Source organism: Megascapheus bottae, unplaced genomic scaffold (genome assembly GCF_031878675.1).
Source record: "Megascapheus bottae isolate mThoBot1 unplaced genomic scaffold, mThoBot2.hap1 HAP1_SCAFFOLD_113, whole genome shotgun sequence".
NCBI classification, from domain to species: Eukaryota; Metazoa; Chordata; class Mammalia; order Rodentia; family Geomyidae; genus Megascapheus; species Megascapheus bottae.
In genome coordinates this window covers 204,747-226,856 of record NW_028327345.1, presented here as the reverse complement: position 1 = coordinate 226,856, position 22,110 = coordinate 204,747, and the positions used below count along the sequence as shown (strand labels likewise).

Below are 22,110 nucleotides of genomic sequence, written 5' to 3'. Positions count from 1 at the left end.
ACAGAAGACAGAGAGAAGCAGCCTTCCCTGGCTTCACTCCTGACTCTCCGTTCCTCACCCCTCCCCCATGACTGATTCTTTCTTGGCCATGTTTGTCCCTATGTACCTTTTTCTTGCAACACTCAGATACAAATTTGAAGTTTCTCTTACTGTCAGAATTTGTTTTGTGATTTTTCTATGATATTCTTAGTGTTTTAATTTTATTTTTATTTATTTATTTCATTTTTTGTGGGTCATGGGAGTTGAACTTTGCCTGGTCGATGTCCCTCAGCTCTTTAGTTCAAGTCTACCACCCTACCTCTGTGCCTTGGCTTTATCCAGGAGCTATTCAGCTGAAAGCTACCATCCTACCCTAGATCCAAGCCCCACTTCTCATTTTCTAGAGATTAATTGGCTTTCAGTTTTATGCTCAGATCTCAGCCTCCTGTGTAGCTAGCCACCACCCAGCAGGCCTACTTTTCTTTTTTTGACTGTCTGGGGCTTGAAATAAGGGCCTGAACACTGTCCTTGGTCTTCCCCAAGGCACATGAGCCACAGCAAGACTTCCAGCTTTTTCTATGTATGTGGTACCAAGAAGTGAAACCTGGCTCTTTGTGCATGCTAGCAAGCACTCTACCACTATTCCAAACTCTCCGTCCAAGCCTTTTAATTTTAAATTATTCCCTCAAGTTGTAAAAAATATTTTGAGTTTTTAAAAATAATCAGTAAAGGGCCGGGAGTTTTCCCTAATGGTAGAGTGCTTGCCTAGCATGCACGAAGACCCAGGTTCGATTCCTCAGTACCACATATGTAGCAAAAAGCCAGAAGTGGTGCTTTGGCTCAAGTGGTAGAGCCTTAGCCTTGAGAAAATCCAGGGTCAGTGCTCAGGTCCTGTGCCCAAGTACAGGACTGGAAAAAAAATAATTATCAGTAAAATAATATGGTACCAAACCTGACACATCAATTTTTCTTTAAACTTGATGCCACTCTGGTAGCTTTTGCCAATCCCCATGTGTTCAAGAGATCATTGTGATCCAACATGTTTTCAGAGATTGTGGGAGCAAGTCCCAGAAGGCTGAGGTCTTGCAGAAGCAGATCCTAGGATGCCATGGCCCTGGAGAAGGAAGGAGGGACTTGTCCAGTCCTCATGGTTCCCAAAATGCTGCCATGAGAATATCCATAGGGGTCCACTTGAAGTGTTTTACAACATTCCTACAAACTAGATCCTCAATGGTTCTATGAGTGGCTATGACTGGTCCATTCATTCCTGGTGACACGAGGCCTGGCTGTGATTGGTCCATTCTTCCATGATGCCATTAGGCCTCACTGTGATTGGGCCATTTCCTCACACACCTCACATGCCATTGTGAGGTGCCTGGAGGGGTTGCAGAAGGCTGTTAGTTGCTCTCCATTTTCAGTTAAAGTGCTGAGAGAGCTACTTTACAGTGCTTCAGTAAATCAGATTTAGATTGATTCTTTTATTGGTGAGTGGGGAGGAAAGGAAGCTTTGGGTTGTGTGGGTTTGGGGATTTCCATTATTCTGTAGCTTAGATTGTGCTAATTTAAGATATGCTATCACTGAATTGATTAGCTAAACTTCGTTAAGATTTGATACCTACTCCACTGATGTATAAAATTGTTATATATATTAATATTTATATTTATTGTCATCTTAACTTAGCTAAGTATACTTAAAATATACTAGCCACCATATTTTCTTAGCTGTTTGGTAGTGGCTGGCTGTTTGCCATCCCATGAGAAAAATGGAGTCAACAGACAGCAAATGCCCTACATTCTCCTCCGCAGAGGAGGACTTCCTTGTCAGTCAATATCATGTACAGCAGACCACTGGCACCTTTGGGCAGGTGAAGAAGGCCTATCACTCCCTCACAGACAATGAGGTCACAGTGAAAATCTTGGGGACAAAAGAGTACCCAATGCTGGTGGAAAATCAGGTGGATATTGTCAAGCCTCTGAATTACCCCCATGTGATTAGGATGTATCAAGTGATCCAGGGAGTGGAACATGTCTACCTGGTGATGGGAATGGCCACCAAGGGAAACCTGCAGAGCTGGATCAAAGCATCATGCCAGGTTTATGAGAAGGAAGCAAGGAAGTTGATGAAGCAGATGGGAAGTGAGATGCAGTACTTCCATTGGCATGGGATTGCACACATGGACCTGAAGCCTGACAACATCCTTCTGGATGAAACCGGCAATGCCAAGGTCAATGACTTTGGGTTGAGCCTGAGGATTGCCCCAGTGCAGTTGATCACAGATCTTCCTGGTGCCTATGTGGTCTGTACCCCTAAAATATACCTGAAACAAGCCTATGATGGCTTCAAGGTAGATGTCTTGAGTCTGGGCACCATCCTGTTGTTTATGATTATGGGACAATTCCCATTTCAAGAGAGCACTTTCAACCAGCTCTGTAGAAAGTTTGTCGAGGGCAGGTATGATGTACCACAACACCTGATTGCCAGAGGACATCATGTCTTTTTCCAGCTCTTAATTTTAAACCCTCAGCAGAGGTCTGATGTGCAACAAGTCATGGCACACACATGGTTTGATGGATTTGATGAAGGCTCCCTATATCCAGTTGAGCCCCTGCCCAAACAGTTATACCCAACTGTGGTGAGCAGGATGTGTTCAGTGGGGTACAGTTAATCACAAGTCCGCACATCAGTTTTGCACAGATCCTTTGATGATGTGATGACCACCCATTTTTCATTAAAGATGGCCTGAAGGCAGAGAGAGTCAGCCCTGTGACAGCTCAATCTCTGGAGTGGGGTATTCAGCACTATGCCACTGTCCCAAACCCTTCCACATTCCTACTGGAGGAGAGAGGTAGGTTTCATTCAAGATTTCTTCCTTATCATTTCCCTCTGTGTCTGCTGACCTGTAATGTGAAGCAGACAGGCCGAAGCACCTCTTTGCCTGCCATTTCCCTCTGTTTCCTGCAGAGGAGCCCCAGTCACAGCCTCATGCCATATCATGGGTCAGTGGCTGCCTTCCAAGGTTCCTCCCTGCCACAGAGAGAAGAGGAGACATTTTGCCAAAGAGGTAAAGCAAAATCCTTGCCCTCTTCACAGCCATAGAATGAGAACAAAGTCTTGAGGGATACCAAGAGTCAGGGCTGCAAGCAGCCTAAAATGAGGCCTAAGAGATATGCCTGATATGGCTGTAAGAGCTGCCAGTGGAGGCGGTGGATAAAGTTCCTGCTGCTGAGCTCCTAACATGCTCAACATGGACCTCTGGCTGCTCTTGCTTTGGACCTGGACACAACACCTCAGAGGATGTTGTCCTTTCCTTGGAGCTGACACAGCATGATGATAGAGCCTCTAGCTCCAGAAGAAAATGAGGCAGGAAGGGGATGCTGAGTAGAATGATGGATACCTTGAGGAGATTGTGCTGCTGTGTGCAGACCCAGTAACAGGCAGTTCCAGAGATGGCATTGAAGAGCCCTGAAAGATACCAAACTCACTGAGAGCCAGGAGCCCTGTCACTGATACAGGGAAGCTTCTCACCCACCCATTTGCTCACAGAACAACCCCAGCCAGGGGCTTTGTAACACCAGGATCATGCAAGAAAGAAAATGATAGCCCTGAAATACACCAAGGCCACAGAAAGCTAGAAGCCCTGTCTCACCCATCCATGTGGTCATACCAGAACCACCCAGCCAGTGACTTTGTAACACCAGGGGCATTCAAGAGAGAAGGAGCTTGAGTCTCTGGCACTGTGACTCCAATAGAAAGATCAGTGCTCAGGTAGTCACAAATTGTACTGCCTGAAAACACAACTGATTTTCTAAGGAAAAACAGAGTGAATGTTCTCCAAAGAAAAAAACATGATCAATCATGACAAGAAAATAATGAAGCCAAACTGTCTTTGGGTGGCTGGAGTGCTGTCCTCTCTTGGGTGGCTGGCAGTGCTGTCCTCTCTGTATGCTCCATTCCTTGGTACACTTAGGAATAGTTTAGAGGCACTTGTGTTCCCTCTTTAAAATGTAGCTAAGTGACTGAATCTTTTAAGCTTGAATTTCATTTTAATTCTAAGTTTACTTATAGAATGTAGAAAAATCCATATTTTCTTCATGATAGATATCTGTGAGGTCTATCAGTAATTGTTTAAATGTAATAAAACTCCACTCTTCAATGGAAAAAAAAAGAAAGAAAAAATATAGCTTAAATCAGTGCTGGTTAAGACTCTGAATTCTGTGAGCTCCTCCTGTGAGAGAAAGCTCTTCAACAATGATTTCCACTTCCTGTGCCAAGGCCCCCATCCCCACGACATGACTATTCCCAGACACAAGGGAAATAAGGCAAGTCAAATACTGCACAGTCCATCAGTTCTCCCAGGGCTGCACAGACACAGGCATCAGAGAATCAAGATCATCTCAACATTGGCTGTGAATTTTCCATTCTAAATTACTGACAACTCTGATAGAAAGGGCTTTCTGTAGGTTGGGGTGAGATTTGGATGAGGTTAGCATGATATTTTAACCTTTATTGTCAAAAAATTATATTTTTCTCGTGTCTTATTAAACAACTGTTTTTCAACTTCTATATTTCATTTTAAAATCATCTTAACTGTTTTCAAAACTCTTCTCTCTCTCTCTCTGTCTCTCTCTGTTTCTGTCTGTTTCTGTCTCTGTCTCTGTCTCTTTCATGGTTATAGAACTCGAAATCAGGTCTGGGGCACTGTCCCTTAGCTTTTCTGCTCAAGACTACTGATCCACCACTTGAACTACAGCTCAATCTCCCTGGATTTTGTTGTTGTTGTTTCTTTTTTTCCCCACCCTGGGTGTGATTTATTGGTTATATATCTCATGGATACTCAGGGATTTTTCCCACCTGGGCTGGGTAAAAATTAATATCCACAACTCTCAGTCCTCTAAAAATCTAGAACTATAGACATAAGCATACATCACCCTGATCACTTTAAGGTGTTTCTTTGGCTTTTCTCTTATTTTACCCTCTTTTACATTTGTTTTATTCCTAATTGTTTTGATGTGGAAGAGGCTTGTTGATATTCAGTGCCTCCTCCTCCTGTTTCTTCCTCCTCCTAATCTTCCTCTTCCTTTTCTTCCATTACTTCTTCTTCTTCCCTTTTTCCTCCTCCTTCTCTTCCTCCTCCTCCTATTCCTTCTTCTCTTCTCAATTCTAACAGCTAAAATCCAAATTTTCAGTTTTCATGTGCATTTGGGTGCTAATTCTGCTAACTGAAAGGATTGAACTCAGAAGGCACTGGCAAGTTTCCCTAATCTCCCTAAGTTGGCATTTTTATTTTATTTATTTATTTGCTCACTATGTTAGTCATCTTCATGCCTTGAGCCAAAGCTGAATTTCTGGCCTTCTTTTTTTTTCTTGTACTGGTGGTCTGACCATATTTTTAATCCCCCCCCAATACTAACAGCCTCTTCATAAGCCACGAGGGATTTTCTGATTTTGGTTGGTTGTTTGGTTGTATTATTCCTTAGGTTTGAACAGAAGGCATAACCAAGTGTCTAACATTTTCTTTCTCTCTTTCTTTCTCTCTTTCTCTCTCTCTTTCTCCTTTCTTTCTTTCTTTCTTTCTTTCTTTCTTTCTTTCTTTCTTTCTTTCTTTCTTTCTTTCTTTTTCTTTCTTCCTGTATGCTAGCATGTTCTACAGCCAGAGCAGCAAGTCAATTTCTGGTTCCCTGTGCCCTTTGTATTGGTTAATGGAAGTCTCATAGTCCCATAAGTCTCATAGTGTCCCATGAGACTCTTCAATTAACCACCAAACGGTTGGAAGTGGTAGGGCTCCAGCCATGAGCAAAAGACCACAAGTTCAAGCTCCAGGACTGGCATACAATGCAAGAAGTCTGATGGCTTTTCCTGTCTAGGATGGCTTAGAACTGTGATCCTCAGATTTCAGTGAGCTGAGCAGCTAGAATTTTTTTAGCTACAAGTCAACATTTATTTTTTGTTTTGTTTTGTTTTGCCCTTTGGTGTTTTCCTGCTGTTTTAAATCAGGGCTTAGTATATTCTGTCTGAAAGTTTTTGTTCAGAGCTAGCAGGCTGTAGAATTTAAGCCAAACCTTGATTGCTCTTGTTTATTTTTTAAATTTGGGTCCTGGTATTATGCATTTCACCCAACGGCTGGTGCTTCTATCTGAAGTTTTTGTTTATTTTCTCAAGTCTACTGTTTGTTCTTATTTGCACCATATGTCAAGTTTGGTTTTGTTTTGCTTTGCCTGGGATGGTCCTACACCTTGAACTCAGGGCCTAGCCTCTGGCTTTTAAAATTATAATTATTTCTTTTCTTTTCTGTTTGTGTCATGAGCTCTTTTCCTTCACCTTTTTATTTCATTCACTTTACTTTTTCTGTCATTTTTGTTTATTTCAGGTCGTCTGGTTTGTTGTCACACTAACCACCCACCTTCATTTTTTGTTTGTTTATTTTTTAAAGTCACAATTTGGAGGCTCATGACCTAGTGGTAGGGTGCTCCCCTAGCATTCAGGCAGCCCTAGCTTCGATTCCTCAGTTCCATAAAGGAAAGGTGGAAGGGGTGCCTCCAGCTGTAAAGTGCTAGTCTTGAGGAAAGCCCAAGGACAGTGCCCAGGCCCTGGGTTTAAGCCCCCAGACTGACAAGGACAAAAAAAATGTAAAAAATAATTTGGAGTCTCTGCAAAAGTCAACTACTGTTTTTTGTTTGTTTGTTTGTTTTTGCCCCAGTTGTGCGGCCTGACCTGTTGATGGTTAATTGGAGAGGAGAGTCTCAGGGACTTTCCAGTCTAGGCTGGCTTTGAATCACAATTGTCAGATTTTACAATAGTATGTAGTACCCTCAGCTTCCCATGGAACTCTTTATCTTCTATTAACCACCAAAAAAGAAGGACTAGAGTAGGGAATAATGTAAGGAAGAAAGAAAGGAATGGAAGGAGAGAGTGTGGCCAAGTGGTTGGGCACTCATTTAGCATGCAGGAAGCTCTGCGTTCTAGTCCTCAGTACTACATACACAATACAAGCAAGAAGTGGTACTGTGGCTCAAGTGGCAGAGCACTAACCTTGAGCAAAATGTGTCCAAGGACAGTGCCCAGAGCCTGAGTTCAGGCCTCAGGACTGGCAAAACAGGAAGAAAGAAAGAGGAAAAAGAAAAGCAAAAAAGGGAAAGGCACAAGTTGAGTGGTGCTTCTAATAGTAGAATTATGAGCCTTGAAATAAAAACAAACAAACAAAAAAGAAAGCAAAAGGTATGGGGTGGGGGGAGGAAAATGGGGACCAAGATATGAAAAATATTTTAATGTTTGTGAAGTAATGCACCTTCTATCTGGTGAATATAATGTAATCCTTCTATTAATTACAATAAAAAATATACGGAAAAAAAGAAAAGGAAAGAAAAAGAAAATCCTCCTCTGGGAGAATCAACCCTATGTAAAATCACTTATACCAAAAAAAAAAAAATCCTGAAGTTGATTTTTGCCTCTAAATGTATACTAACTAGCTTTGGGTGGGTGGGGGGAGAAAGAAATGACTTTTGGATTCTGTTCAGGCCCAAAGTTCAAGCCCTAGAATAAGAACCAAAAACAAACAAGTTTTTTTGTTTTTGTTTTTTAAGAACCAGGGCAAACACCAATGCCTCACACCTGTAATCTTGGCTTTTCACTGCTTGCAATCTGAGGATTGTGATTCAAAGCCATCCTGAACAGAAAATTTCCTGTGAGACCCTTACTTCCAATTAACCACCAACAGACAGGAAGTACTAGAGCTCTAGCCATGAGCCAAACACAGCAAGTTCAAGGCCACGACTGCCACTCACTAAAACAGCTTTCATGGGCTTCCCTCCCTAGGCTGGCTTTGAACCACAATCCTCAGAGTTCAGCAACCTGAGCAGGTAGGATTACAGATGTGAGACATAATTTAAAATTCTTTAATTGGTTCCTCTCTTCTGGCATCTTCATATCATTTCATGATTGCTTTTACTATTTTTCTTTTTAAAATTTCAGTTCTTATGGCTTTTTAAGGTCTAGAAACTCACACTCAGTTTGTATTTTTGTTTTTGTTTGGGTTTTTCATTTGAAAATAGTTTCTATACCTTGGGCTACAGATAAACTACTAGCTATGTGTGTTTTTATTTTTGCTCCAGGGTTTCAATTCTGGGCCTGATCACTTTCAGTGAGTAGTTTTTTTTTTCCTCTCAAAGTAACCAAAGTATACAATAAGAGGCAAAACTCAATTTCCAATTATTATTATTATTATTTTTAAATTTGAGTACTGGTACTTAGGACTTGAACTTAAAGGACTGGTGACTCTCCCAGAGGATTATTCTACTTTTTTTTTTAATTCAAGGCTATCATGCTCAACTTTTGAGCTACAACTCTACTTTTGCCTTTTTTTGGGGGGGGTATTATTCTTCTTTGGTTGGTAATAGGAGATAAGAGTCCCAGGAGAAACCAAGGGCACTGGACAGTGTCCTAAAGTCTGAGGACTGAATTTCAAAACTAGCCTGGGCAGGAGACTGCATGAGATTCTTAACTTCAATTACCACCCACAGGCCAGTAGTCAGTGGCAAAGGCATGAGCCACTGTGCCAAGCCTGGCTGTTTATTATTTTTAATTTTTTTAGTTCCTGTTATAGGGCTGGAATTCAGAACCTGATCCCTAGCCAAGATATTTTTCATCAAAATAGCAGGGAATATAATTAGAGCTAAAATTGGACTCATGATTTTTTCTTTTCTTCTTCTTTTTTTAATTCTGGGCTCCCTGACTCTACTACTTAAGCCACAGCTCAATTTCTGCTTTTTTATTATTTTGATGGTTCATAGGAGATAAGAGTGGATACACAAGGGCACTACATAAAGGCTTGACATCTTAGGATCCCAGTTTGAAGCCAGCCTGGCCAGGAAAGTCCATGAGACTTTCAGAGGCAGAAAGCAGTAGAGCCCCAATCATGAACAAAACACCCCAAGTTGATTTGACAGGCACACACTAATACAACTGTCATGGACTTTCCTGCCCAGGCTGGCTTTAAACTATTATCCTCTGATTTCAGTGACTGGAGCAAGTAGGATATAGGCTTCAACCATGTTCTCAAAACATTCAGTGGCCCTTTGGTGTTTTTCTTTTCACTCATTTTTTGTTCGGTTTTCTTTTTCTTTCTCACCCTCCCCCCTTTTTAAAATTTGTTCAGGTACTCTGCCTTGTTTTCTTGAATGGGGCACTCTCCCTGAGGTTATAATCTTTCCTTTGCTTTTTTCCCCTCAAGGCTAGCAGGTGAAAACACAGCCAAAAGTCACAGTTTCTTTCTTTCTTTCTCTCTTTCTTTCTCTCTTTCTTTCTTTCTTTCTCTCTCTCCCTCTCTCTCTCTCTCTCTCTCTCTCTCTCTCTCTCTCTTTCGCTCTCTCTCTCTCCCTCTTGCGCTCTCTCTCTCTCCCTCTTGCTCTCCTTTCTTTCTTTCTTCTATTTAATTCTTTCTTTCCTTCCTTCCTTTCTTCCTTCCTTCCCTCCTTCCTTCCTTCTTTGTTCTTTCTTTCTTTCATGGTTTATGGGAGAAATAATCTCATGTGAACATGGGGGCATTACACAGACTCTGAAATCTGAAGACTGTGGATCAATGCTAACCTGGTAGGAAAGTCCATGAGAGTCTGTAATCAACCACCAAGAGACAGGAAGTATTAGAGCTCTAGTTGTGAGAAAAAAAAGCAAGTTCAAGCTCATCACTGCCGCTCACTAAAACAAGTCTCTTAGAATTTCCTGCCCAGGGTGGCTTTGAACCATAATCCTCTGATTTCAGTGAACATGGCAAGTAGGATACAACCATGACCCAAGTTTTCAAATTCCTTTTTATTTTTGCCATATCTAGGGCTTGAACTCAGGTTTTGAGCACTGTCCAGGGCCTTCTCAAGGCTAGAGTTCTACCACTTGAGCCACAACACTATTCATGGCTTTTTTTTGTATGTACTACTGAAGATTTAAACCCTGGTCTTTGTGCATGCTGGACAAGCATTCTACCACGAGGCCAAACCCCAGCCTATGTTTTCAAATACTTCTATTGTCTCTTTGATATCTCTTCCTTCCTTTTAATTCATTTTCCTTCCTTTTTCTATTTATCTATCTATTTTGTTTGAGTCTTCTACTTATTTGTTATGGATTGGCAACTCTCCTTGAGATCTTTTGCTTTACTTTGCCTTTTCCCATCAAGACTATCAGGCTTCAAACTGGAAACCAAAGCTCTAGATAGGTGCCTTCCTGCCTGTCTTCCTTTCACCTTCCCACATTCTGTCCTATCTCTTTTCCTTCCTCCCACCCTCCCTTCCTCCCTCCATTCTTCCCTCCCTCCCTTCCTTCCTTCCTTTCTTCCTTCCTTCCTTCCTTCCTTCCTTCCTTCCTTCCTTCCTTCCTTCCTTCGTTTTTTTTGTGGTTTATAGAAAAAAGGGTCTCATGTAGCTATGTGGGCATACACAGCCTCTGGAATATGAGGATTGTGGTTCAAAGCCAGGCTGGGTAGGAAAATCCATGAGACTCTTTTCTTCAAGTAATCACCAAGAGATAGGAAGTAGTAGAGCTCTAGACATAAAACACAGAGAGTTCAAGCTCTCCAGTGCCATTCACTAAAACAGGTCTCATGGACTTTCCTTCCCAGGCTGGCTTTGAACTTCAAACCTCAGATTTCAGCAATCTAAAATAATAGGATCACAGATGTGAGCCATGATTTAAATTTCTTTAATTGGCTTCTCTCTTCTATTGTTTTTCTTTCTTTCTTTCTTTCTTTGATTGTTTTTTCTAATTCAACATTTGGAAGCACTGCCATTTAGGCCACAAGTCAACCACTGGCCTTGGGTCCTTTGGTTCTGGTTCAAGGCTTTGAACTCTGGCCTGGTCACTCTCCATGCTTGCTTATTTTATTTTATTTCCTCAAACTAGCTGTGAGTACAATTGAGGCCAAAACCTGACTTTTGACTTTGTTTTAAATTCAAGGCTAGCGGGCTCTAATACATGAACCACAGCTCAACTTTTGCCTTTTTATTTTTTTGGTGAGTCATAGCAGATAAGAGTACCCAGAATAAACAGGCACAGTACACAGACGCTTGATATCTGAGGACCATGGTTCAAAGCCAGCCTGGGCAGGAAAGTCCATGAGACTCCTTATCTCCAATGAACCACCCAGAGGCAGAAAGTAATAGAGTTCTAACCATGAACAAATTACCAATGAGTTTAAGTCCACCATTATCAGGGAGGCTCATGGATTTTCCTGCCCATGCTGGTTTTGAACCACAATCCTGTGATCTCAGTGAGCTGAGCAACAATAGTATACAGGCATGAATGATGCTTTCATGCTTTTGAGTTGTCTCTTTGATATCTTCTCCTTCCTCTTAATTCATTTTTACATGTATTTTTTCCACAGTCAAATATTTCATAATTTAAAAGGATAACATTTTTAAAAGGTAAAGGAGGATCTGTGACATGGTTGCATCCACAAGAAGAACCAGCCTGCATTGTAGTGCGAACAATCCTGCTCTGTTCCCATGGGAACACAGACTTGCTAGGACCTGGGCTGTGGCAAATAGCACTTTGAAACAAGCACAGGCAGGCTACAAATAATTTCTATTAACATTTTGCTGCAAGATGGAAAAATCCCCCAAGGTACCACTAAACAAAGTCCCTTATTTCAAGCGCCTAGTCTTGGCTTGCCTTACTTCTTCAGTCAAAACCAAATCTATAAAGGCTTGTGCACTCCAAGGTGGAAAAAAAAAACCCACACTCCAGGTATCTGAAGACCTCAGCTCTGACTGACACTAACTAACCAGCCCCTGTTCCACCTTCATTCAGACTTTCCAGGGAAATCAGGAGACCAAATAAGTGAGTTCTGACATCTGACAGGCCATATGCACTTCACAAACAAACCAAAATACTGTTCATATCTTTGTCTTTGTTTTGCAAAATTTTTAAGGAGACCATCCAAGAAGAGGGAATGAAACTGATTATTTGTTAAATGAAAATTGAAGTTTCAAAGGGTCTATTCCAAAACCCAACTATGCTCTGTACCAGAGCTCTCTTGTTTTTGGTCTGGGAGGCCATGTGGAGGGCAATCAGGAGTGGATGGTACCTCCCGCGGTCAGTGCACAGTGGTTGGTTAAAGCATCAGATCAGGCAGGCATCTTTTCAGGTGGATGGGCATACCATCAGATATCTGGAAATACTTCTACAGCTCTGGATCTTTGTTCTTCCCAGCATAATCATAAACAGTGGGATTGGAAGTCAGCTTTGTTGGTGTGGTTAATATGACAGACAGAGCTTCAGTGGACATCACAGGCTTTAATTCCTGTGGGCTTCCGGTCTGAAGTCCAGGTTCCAGCCAACTTCTGTGTGAAGCCTCTAAACATGTAGCACAGGATTCAAGCAGCCAAGCCTCCAGCACCCGCTGCTGGTGAAATCGCCCAGAAGGATCTGCCTCCTTTGCCTTAATTCATTTTTTTGTTCTTCTTTTTTTTGTGTGAGATGTGGGGCTTGACCTCTTCTGGACCCAGGCATTGTTCCTGAGCTCTTCAGCTAAAATCTACTGCCCTACCCTAGAGCCAAGCTCCACTTGCCATTTTTGAGGGGTTAATTGGAGATAAGAGTCACAGATCCTTTTATGCCTGGACTGGCTTTGAACTTTGATCCTCAGATCCCAGCTTATTGAGTAGCTAGGATTACAGGTGTGAGCCACCACGCTGGCTTTTTTTTTAATTCAAGTTCTCTAACTTGTTATGGATTGGCTTGTCTCCCTTAGGTTTTTATCTTGCTTTGCTTTTTTCCATCCAGGCTAGCAGGATTCACACCAGGAACAAGGTTCAAATTCAGGCTTTGTTTAGTTCATTTGCTCTTATTTGCTTGCTTGCTTGCTTGCTTTCCTGCCTGCTTGCTTTCTTTCTTTGCTTCCTTTTCTATTTCCTTCTCTCTTTCTGTTTCCTTTTCTCCTTTATTGTCTCCCTACCCCCCGCCTTCCTCCCTCCCTTCCTTTCTTTTCTTTATTTTATTCATTCTTTCTTTCTCTCTCTCTGTTTCTTTTGTATTTCCCTCCTTCTATCCCTCCTTTCCTCTCTCCCTCCCTCCCTTCCTTCTTTCTTTTCTTTCTTGCTTGCTTTCTTGCTTTCTCTCTCGCTCTAATTTTCTTCCTTTCTCCCTTTCTTTCTTTTCTGTTCTTTGATGGTTTATATGAAGAAAGAGTCTCATGTGAACTTGAGGGCATTACAGAGGCTCTCAATTCTGAGGGTTGTCTTTCAAAGCCAGACTGGGCAAGAAGGTCCTTGAGATTCTTATCTGTAATCAACCACCAACAGAGAGGAAGTACTAGAGCTCTAGCCATGAGCAAAATAAGTTCAAGCCCTCCACTGCCACTCACTAAAGCAGGTCTCATGGACTTTGCTGCCTAGGCTGGCTTTGAACCACACTCGTCAGGTCTGAGCATCCTCAGCAGGTAGGATTCCAGATGTGTGACATGATTTGAAAGTGTTTAACTTGCTCTCCTCTACTTTCTCATTCCTTTTCATCTAGTTCACTACTTCTGTACATATTTTTTGCTAGTTTTTTCAGTTTTATTATTTCAGGACCTCTATTTTCTTGTTGGGATTAATCACTCTCCCTCAATTTCTTTTTTCAGTTTAAAACTTTTTATTTTTGTTTATTTCCCCTCAATATTTAGAAGCCCTGGTACTTGGGACACAGTTATACTACTAGCTTTGTTGTTTATACCAATATAGGGCTGGGCCTTATGGTTTGGGCAGTATTCCTGAGTTCTTTTGCTCAAAACTGGATAATCTATGACTTTGCTCCATAATGCAACTTTTGGTGCATGGGCCGGGAACCCCCAAGCCCATCCAGATGCCTAGTCAAAACCCGCGGTAAATAGGCCGGCTATGTTTGTCTCTGTGTATTATTTCCTTTTGTTTTTTCTGATTTGGGTATCTCCCTTTGAGATGGGACTATTCTGCTTGCTCTTCTAATGATGAATTTTAAGGATGTTAGAAGCAGAGGTTTTGATTTGAGTAAAGACAAATTAATTACTCTTTGTAATTTGGAATGGCCGACCTTTGATGTTGGATGGCCCCCAGAGGGTACCTCCAGCCTCCCAACAATTTCGGGAGGTTAGGGAGAAAATTTTCTTACCAGGATGATCTGGCCACCCTGATCAAATTCCTTACTGTTAATCTAGACTTGGTCTTGCAACATTTTTAAGAGAAAATTTGGGGTTTACTTAAAGGTCTCTGCTTCTCTGTTAGATGTTTTTGTCTTGTTTGGTACCAGCCCTAATGTTTTGTTAGATGTTTTTATGGATTCTTGTTTTTGTGTCCTTGTCACTAAGACAATTGGTGGCAGTACAGAGGCATCAGTATTGGTTCCCCCAAGACTGAGGTGTTACTCTTGCCCCCCTGATAGGTAGGATGTTCTTGGCCGGCCGCCTCCAGAAAATGGAAGTCTTCATGGGGAGTTTGCTTGCCTAGTATGCACAAAGACCTGGGTACAATTTCCTTGGTACCACATACATAGAAAAAGCCAGAAATGAGCTATGGCTCAAGTGGTAGAGCTCTAGCCTTGAGAAAGCTCAAGGACAGTGCTCAAGCCCTTACAGAAATTTTCTGGCTTTTAACCAGCTTCCTAAGTAGTTAGGATTACACACATGAAGCACTGCTACACTGCCTGGATTGTTGTTGTTCTTTATGTGCTAGGGCTAAAACTCAGGTCCTGGTCTCTGCACAAAATAATTTTTTGATTCAGTGTTTCAGGGAGTACCATTAGAGCAAAATGGACTTGTGAGTTTGGTGGGGTTTGTTTTGTTTTTAATTCAAGGTTCCCTGGGTTAAAATATAAGGCATAGTTCAATTTCTGCCTTTTAATTTTTTTTGCCAGTCCTGGGCTTGAGCTCAGGGCCTGAGCACTGTCCTTGGACTTTCTCAAGGCTAGAACTCTACGACTTCAGCCTCAGCACCACTTCCCTCCTTTTCTATATATGTGGTACCAAGGAATCGAACCCGGGTTTTCGTGCATGCTAGGCAAGCACTTTAACCACTAGGCCAAATTCCTGGCCCCTGCCTTTTAATTTTTTGGTGGTTCATAGGGTATAAGTGTTCCTTGGAAACACAAGGGCACTGCAGAGGCTTGATAATTTAGAATGGTGGTTTGAAGCCAGCCTGGGCAGGAAAGTCCATGAGACCCTTATCTCCAATAAAAAACCCAGAGGCAGAAAGTAGTAGAACTTTAATCATGAACAAATCACTAATCAGTTTAAGTTCACTATTGCCTGGAAGGCTCATGGATTGCTGCCCAGCCAGGCTTTGAACAACAATCCTGTGATCTCAATGACCTGAGCAAGAATAGGATACAAGCATGAAAGATGCTTTCAAAATTTTGAGTTGTCTCTTTGATACCTTCTCCTTCCTTTTAATTCATTTTTTGTTCCTTATTTTTGTGGTCCATGGGGCTTAAAATTAGACTGGGCGCTTTCCCTGAGCTCTTCAGCTCAAGGCTACCACCCTACCCTGAGGCAAGCCCCACTTCTTGTTTTTGCAGAGGTTAATTGGAGATAAGAATCTCGGGGCCTTTTGTGCCCTGGCTGGTTTTCAACTTTGATCATCAGATCTCAGCCTCCTGAATAGCTAGGATTACAGGCATGAGCCATATCACCCAGCTTTTGTTGTTGTTGTTGTTTTAAATTCAGATTCTCTAACTTATGATGGATTGGTCAGTCTCTCCAAAGTTTTTATCTTTGCTTTGCTTTTTTCCCTCCAGGCTAGGAGGATTCACACCAACAAAAGTACAACTTCAGACTTTATTTTATTTGTTCTTTTCTTGTTTGCTTTCTTGCTTGCCTGCTTGCTTACATTTTCTTTGTCTCTGTCTTGCTTTGCTTCTTTTTCTATTTACTTCTCTCTTTATTTTCTTCTCACCTTCTTTCTCTTCCTCCATTCCTCCCACCTCCCTTCTTTCTCTTTCTTTCTTTCTCTTTCTTTCTTTCTTTCTTTCTTTTTGTCTTTCTTTCTTTCTTTCTTTCTTTCTTTCTTTCTTTCTTTCTTTCTTTCTTTCTTTCTGTCTGTTTATCTGTCTTTATTTCTTTCATTTTCTCTTTTTCTTTCCTTCCTCCCTCCGCCCCTTTCTTTCATTCTGATTTCTTTCTCTTTCTTTTCTCTTTATTTTCCTTCTTCCCTCACTCCCTCTATCCCCTACACCCCATTCCTCCCATCCTTCCTTCCTTTCTTTCTTCCTTCCTTCCTTTCTTTCTTCCTTCCTTCCTTTCTTTCTTTCTTTCTTTCTTTCTCTATCTCTTTCATTATTTTCTGGGTTTTTTTGGTGGTTTAAATGGAAAGAGTCTCATGTGAACATGGGGGCATTACACAGGCTCTGAAATCTGAGGATTGTGGTTCAAAGCCAGCATGGGCAGGAAAATCTGTATGACTCTTATCTATAATCAACCACCAACAGACAGGAACTATTAGAGCTCTAGCCATGAGCAAAACAATTTTAAGCCAACAATTACCACTCACTAAAGCAGATCTCATAGACTTTCCTGCCCAGGCTGGCTTTGAACCACACTCCTCAGATCTCAGCAACCTCAGCAAGTAGGATTCCAAATATGTGACATGATTTGAAAGTGTTTCACTGGCTCTCCTCTACTTTCCCCTTCCTTTTCATCTAGTTCACTATTTCTGTACATATTTTTTTGTAGTTTTTCAGTTTTATTATTTCAGGAACTCTAGTTTCTTATTGGGACTAACCACTCTCCCTTAAATTTTTTTTTCATTTTAGATGATTTGTTTTCATTTTTTCCCCCCTCAATATTTAAAAGCCCTGGTACTTGGGCCACAGTTCAACTACTGGCTTTGTTGTTTACCTCAGTGTGGGGCTGGAACTTATGGTCTTGACAGTTTTTCTAAGTTCTTTTGCTCAAAACTAGACAATCTATGACATTGATCCACAATGCAACTTCTGGGTTTTGAGTTGTAATTGGATGTAAGTGACTCACAGAGAATTTCTGGCCTGGGCTGAGTTTGAACCAGAACCCTCAGGTCTTAGCCTTCTGACTAGCTACAATTACACACATGAAGCATTTCTGGCTCACTGTTGTTTTTGTTCCTGTGCTGGGGATTGAACTCAAGGCCTGATAACTGTCCCCACAAATGTTTTTTCCTTAACTTTAAGAGGGAGTGCCAGTATAGCCCAAACTACACTTAGCATTTCGGTGGGAGTTTTCATTTATTTGTTTTTAAATTCAAGGTAGCAGACTCCATTACAGGAACATAGCTCAAGTCTGGCCTTTTTATTACTTTGGTGGTTCATATGATATAAAAGTACACTGGAAACACAATGGAATTACACAGAGGCTTGACAACTGAGGATCATAGTTTAAAGCAGGCTGGGGCAGGAAAGTCCATGAGACTCTTTATCTCCAATGAACCACTCAGAGGGAGAAAGTAGTAGAGCTCTATTCTTGAACAAAACACAAACCAGGTTAAGTCAACTACTGTCAGAAACACACTAAAGCAAGTCCCCTGGATTTTTCCCACTCAGGCTGCCTTCAAACCACAGTGACCTTCAGTAACGTTAGCAAGTAGGATAAAGACATGAACTGTTTTTCTTTTTCTTTTTTATAAGTTGACAGAACTCTAGATATCTATTCAACATATTCCCTGGTGAAGATTTATGATCACAACATTTTTCTCAGATGTTAAGCATTTGTCACTATGTAAATACTAATAAAATCTAAATTTGTATCACTTCTTATTCACTAAATGTCTATAAATTGTATTTTATTTTTTTTGTTAGTACTAGGCCTTGAACTCAAAGCTGAGCACTGTCCTTGGACTTCCTCAAAGCTAGAGCTCTACCACTTGAGCAACAACACCACTTCTGACTTTTTTCTATGCATGTAGTGCCGAAGAATCGAACCCGTGTCTTCATGCTGTTGTACCCGAATTCCTAGAACCCCAAAAAGACCGCCAGAGGCCACAGTCAAAGCTAAAAAGCAAGGGTCACTTGTTACGAGTCTAAACTCGGACCTCCGTGTACCCGTAGCTGGGAATGCTAAGAGGTCCTGAACAAGGGTTTTACACAGCTTTTATAGGGGAATTCCATAGTTAAAATCACCTGATTGGCTGTTTGGTAACTCAAACCACTGGTCACTTTAAGATTAATTAGAGCTCAGGTGCCTAACCACTGAGCATCAAAATGTTGCCACCTAGGGTTCAAGTACATGGGCCCTGAGCAAGGGAGGGGGAGGGGTCATTCCCAGAACATAGGACAATCTTGGCACAACAATGCATGTTAGGCAAGCACTCTTCCACTAAGCCAACCCAACAGCAATTTATTTTTATTATTTTAAAGAATTTACAACATTGATATTCACATCATATTTCAAATGTTTAACCATGTTTAACCAACAAGGAGAAGGGAATCTCTATATATGAACCATTGTCAATATTTTCTTTTGTCAGTTGTAGGGCTTGGACTCTGGACCTGGGTAAGGTCCCTGAGCTCTCCAGTTCAAGGATACCACCCTACCCCTTGAGTCCCAATGCCACTTCCAGTTTTCTGGTGGGTAATTGGAGAAATAGGTCAACTGGTCTTTAGTGCCCGGACTGGCTTTGAATGGAAACCCTCAGATCTCAGATTCCTGATTAGCTAGGAATATAGGAGTGAGCCACTTCACCCATCAACTTTTGAAAATTTTGAGTTGTCTCTTAAATCTTCTTCCTTTTAGTTCATTTTTGTTCCTTTTTTTTGCCAGTCATGGGGCTTGAACTCAGGGCCTGAATATTATCCTTACACTATTTGTCAAGGCTAGAGTTCTACCACTTGAGCCACAGCACCACTTCCAGCTTTTTTCTATATGTGGTGCGTGGAATCGAACCTGGGTCTTCGTGCATGCTTGGAAAGCACTTTACCACTAGGCCAAATTCCTGGCCCCCATTTTTTGTTCCTTTTTAAATTTTTTTTTTGCCAGTCCTGGGCTTGAGCTCAGGGTCTGAGCACTGTCCTTGGACTTTCTCAAGGCTAGAGCTCTACCACTTGAGCCTCAGCACCACTTCTGGCTTTTTTCTATGTATGTGGTACCGAGGAATCGAACCCGGGTCTTCATGCATGCTAGGCAAGCACTTTAACCACTAGGCCAAACTCCCGGCCCCTCCTTTTTAAATTTGTTTGTTCAGGTTTTCTAATTTCTTATGTAATGTCTCTTCTCTCAGGCATGTAGAGGTTTGCTTTTGTTTTCCCACAAAACTAGCAGGCTTTACCCCTGCAGCCACTGCTCAACTGCAGGCTTTTTTCCCTTCCTTCCTTCCTTCCTTCCTTCCTTCCTTCCTTCCTTCCTTCCTTCCTTCCTTCCTTCCTACCTCTTTGCTTCTTCTTTTCTTCCTTTCTTCCTTTTTTTCTTCCTTGAACACTCTAGCCTTCCCAACTTCCCTCTCTCCTTCCTTCCTTCCTTTCTTTTTCTGGTGGTTTATGGGCAAAGAGTCTCATGTGAGCATGGACTTACATTGGTTTTGAAATCTGAGGATTGTGATTCAAAGCCAGCCTGGGCAGGAAAGTCCATGAGACTTATCTGTAATCAACCACCAATAGACAGGAAGTACTAGAGCTATAGCCAGGAGTCAAATATAGCAAATTCAAGCCCTGTGCCACTAATTAAAAGGTAGTTTTCAGAACTCCTTATATGTTGAAAAATTATATTGTTTGGGTGTGGAAATGGTTTATTTTCTTGTAAGTACAAGCCAATTGAGAAGTTAGTGAAGTAAAACATGGCCCTGGAGTAAGGGAAGCATGACTGCTACATATAAATAAAAGTTAAAAATTGTTTTTATTAGGGGTAGTGTAATTTAATAATTTAAATAACAAGGAAATTTCTTTTACAGTAGACATGTAGACTTTTCTTTCTTTCTTTCTTTCTTTTTCTCTTTTGTCAAACATAGGGCTTGAACTCTGGGCCTGGGCACAGCCCCTGAACTCTTTAAATCTACTGCTTTGAGCCCCAGTACCTTTTGCAGTTTTTTATTGGTCAATTGGAAATAAAGAGTCCCATAATCTTTCTTGCCTGGGCTAGATTTTAATTGCATACTCAGATCTCAGCCTCCTGAATTGGTGGGATTCCAGGCTGCATCACCAGTGTGTGGCTTTGTAGTCCTGTTTTCAAAATGGAATTACATTTGCCTCATTGGCCTAGGGATGCCTTACCAGATTCAACACTGATTCTAGAGTTATAAGTGTCAACGGACACTGGGGTAATGGGTCATAATTAATTTTTATCATCATTAGTTTTAGAGTATTTGCTTTTCTTGGGCCTAACTGGTATGATAGTCCTGCTGTTCGAGTTGGGAATAAAAGGGCTAAAGGGCCAATTAGAGCCATATTTAGGGTTGTAAACCAAGAAGAAGCAGCAAACAGTGACTGAAACTTATTGATGGATTTATGGCTTGTTAAATTATTTTTAATTACAAACTTTTTTTTAATAGACAGTATAAGAGTACCAGGTCTCCGCTAAGGCCATGCAGACACTTTCTTTTTTTCATATATTTTTATTGTAATTCATATAAGGGTTACATGATATTGCCAGTTAGATGGTGCATTAATTCCCATACATTGATACCCTTTCATATGTCTTGGTCCCCATTTCCCTCCCCTCCACCCCCACCCCTCATCTTGTTTTCCCTCCTTCCCTATCCAATTTCAAATAACCAAATACAAATATATCTGATATATCAGGTAACACAGACACTTTCTGTTTTTATGAAAATATTTTCAGGACTTACTCTGTTCAGAAGTTTACTTGGGGAAACTTTCAGTGTTGTTCATGCCTGTAATTCTAGCTATTCAGCAGGCTGAGATTTGACCATCTTGGTTTAAAGTCAGCCCTAGGACCAAAGAAAGTGAGACACTCATCTCCAATTAATCACTAAAAATTGGAATTAGGACTGTGACTTAGATTTACAGTGGTAGGCATGAGATGAAGAACTCAAGGCTGAGGCCCAGGGTTAGGGCAGCTGCCTATAGTTGAAGAGCTCAGGGGAAGCACACAGGCCCAGAGTTCAAGCCACATGACGCACCAAAAAAACATACTTGGGGTCAGATGCATGGCTTAGCGGAAGACTGCTAGCCTAATATGCATGCAGCTCTGGGTTTAAATTCCTCAGGACCACCTAAACAGAAAAACACCAGAAGTAGTACTTTAGCACAAGTGGTAGAATGCTGGCCTGCACCTTCCTGTACTGGAAGAGGAGAGCTAAATTAGCATGAGCTCCAGAGAGGGGTCCACAGGAGGTACAGGGCTCAATCCTCTTTGCCTTCCACATGCAGGACCTTCTATCTATGCCTTCAGGAGGAGCTCATCCATATCCTGAATGTGGCCATATATTTTGCACATCATCTGTGGCCTGGACTTTAATACAGTCCAAGGTATTCCTTCTGTGCCTCTAGTGTTGCGAAACATGGTCGCCCAGGCTATTTTATATTTTTCTGTAACAAGCCACCTGAGGCTGGATACTTTTAGAAGTAAAAATTTCTTGAGGTTGCATCAGGCAAACACATGTGTCTGGTACATACTTATTCCAGCTGTGTCACAGCAGGACACATGATATCACATAGCAAGAGTACAAGGCCAGAAGAAAGAAAAAGATAGTGAGATACCACCCATCCCCATCCCCATCTCAACACAATGTTGCACATGGGGCCACATAAGAAAGATTGTGATCTAGGCCAAGCCAGGCAAAGATACAAAACTTTATCTGAAAAAGAGGTATGCCTCAAGTGGTAGAGTGCTTCTCTTTCCAGTGTATTGTCCTGAATTCAAAACACCAGTACACACACACACACACACACCTCAAGGATGCTTACACTGCGGCAGGTATTATTTCATCTCTTATGTGGCTAGGGCAGATTATTTTCCCTCTTGGATACTTAGATTTTCCAAGTGTAATATGAGACAGGAGATTATTGGTTCAAAAAGTTGGAATGTGCAGGGCACTGTTAGGGTAGGTTTTATATTCCAAATTTGATCTTCAAGACAACTTGGAAACAGTTTGGGGTCCTTCAGAAAAACTTTATGTTCTTTTTTTTGTGGCAGTCATTGGGCTTAAAATACAGGCCTAGCTGCTGTCCTGAACTCATTGTGCTCAAGACTAGTGGTCTACAACTTTGAGCAACAG

At 41.5% G+C, this 22,110-nt stretch overlaps 1 protein-coding gene and 1 pseudogene across 1 annotated transcript; one reads left to right on the top strand and one right to left on the bottom strand.

The window, feature by feature from the left end:
• The first annotated feature begins 1,742 nt into the window (after positions 1–1,742).
• On the top strand, positions 1,743–2,645 carry LOC150040022 (sperm motility kinase-like). Its single transcript, XM_090327446.1, has one exon. It carries the CDS (start codon positions 1,743–1,745, stop codon positions 2,643–2,645), a length of 903 nt encoding a protein of 300 aa, XP_090183572.1.
• A 9,458-nt stretch (positions 2,646–12,103) lies between these two features.
• Positions 12,104–12,327, bottom strand: LOC150040021 (cytochrome c oxidase subunit 7A2-like, mitochondrial pseudogene; annotated as a pseudogene).
• Positions 12,328–22,110: the final 9,783 nt, after the last annotated feature.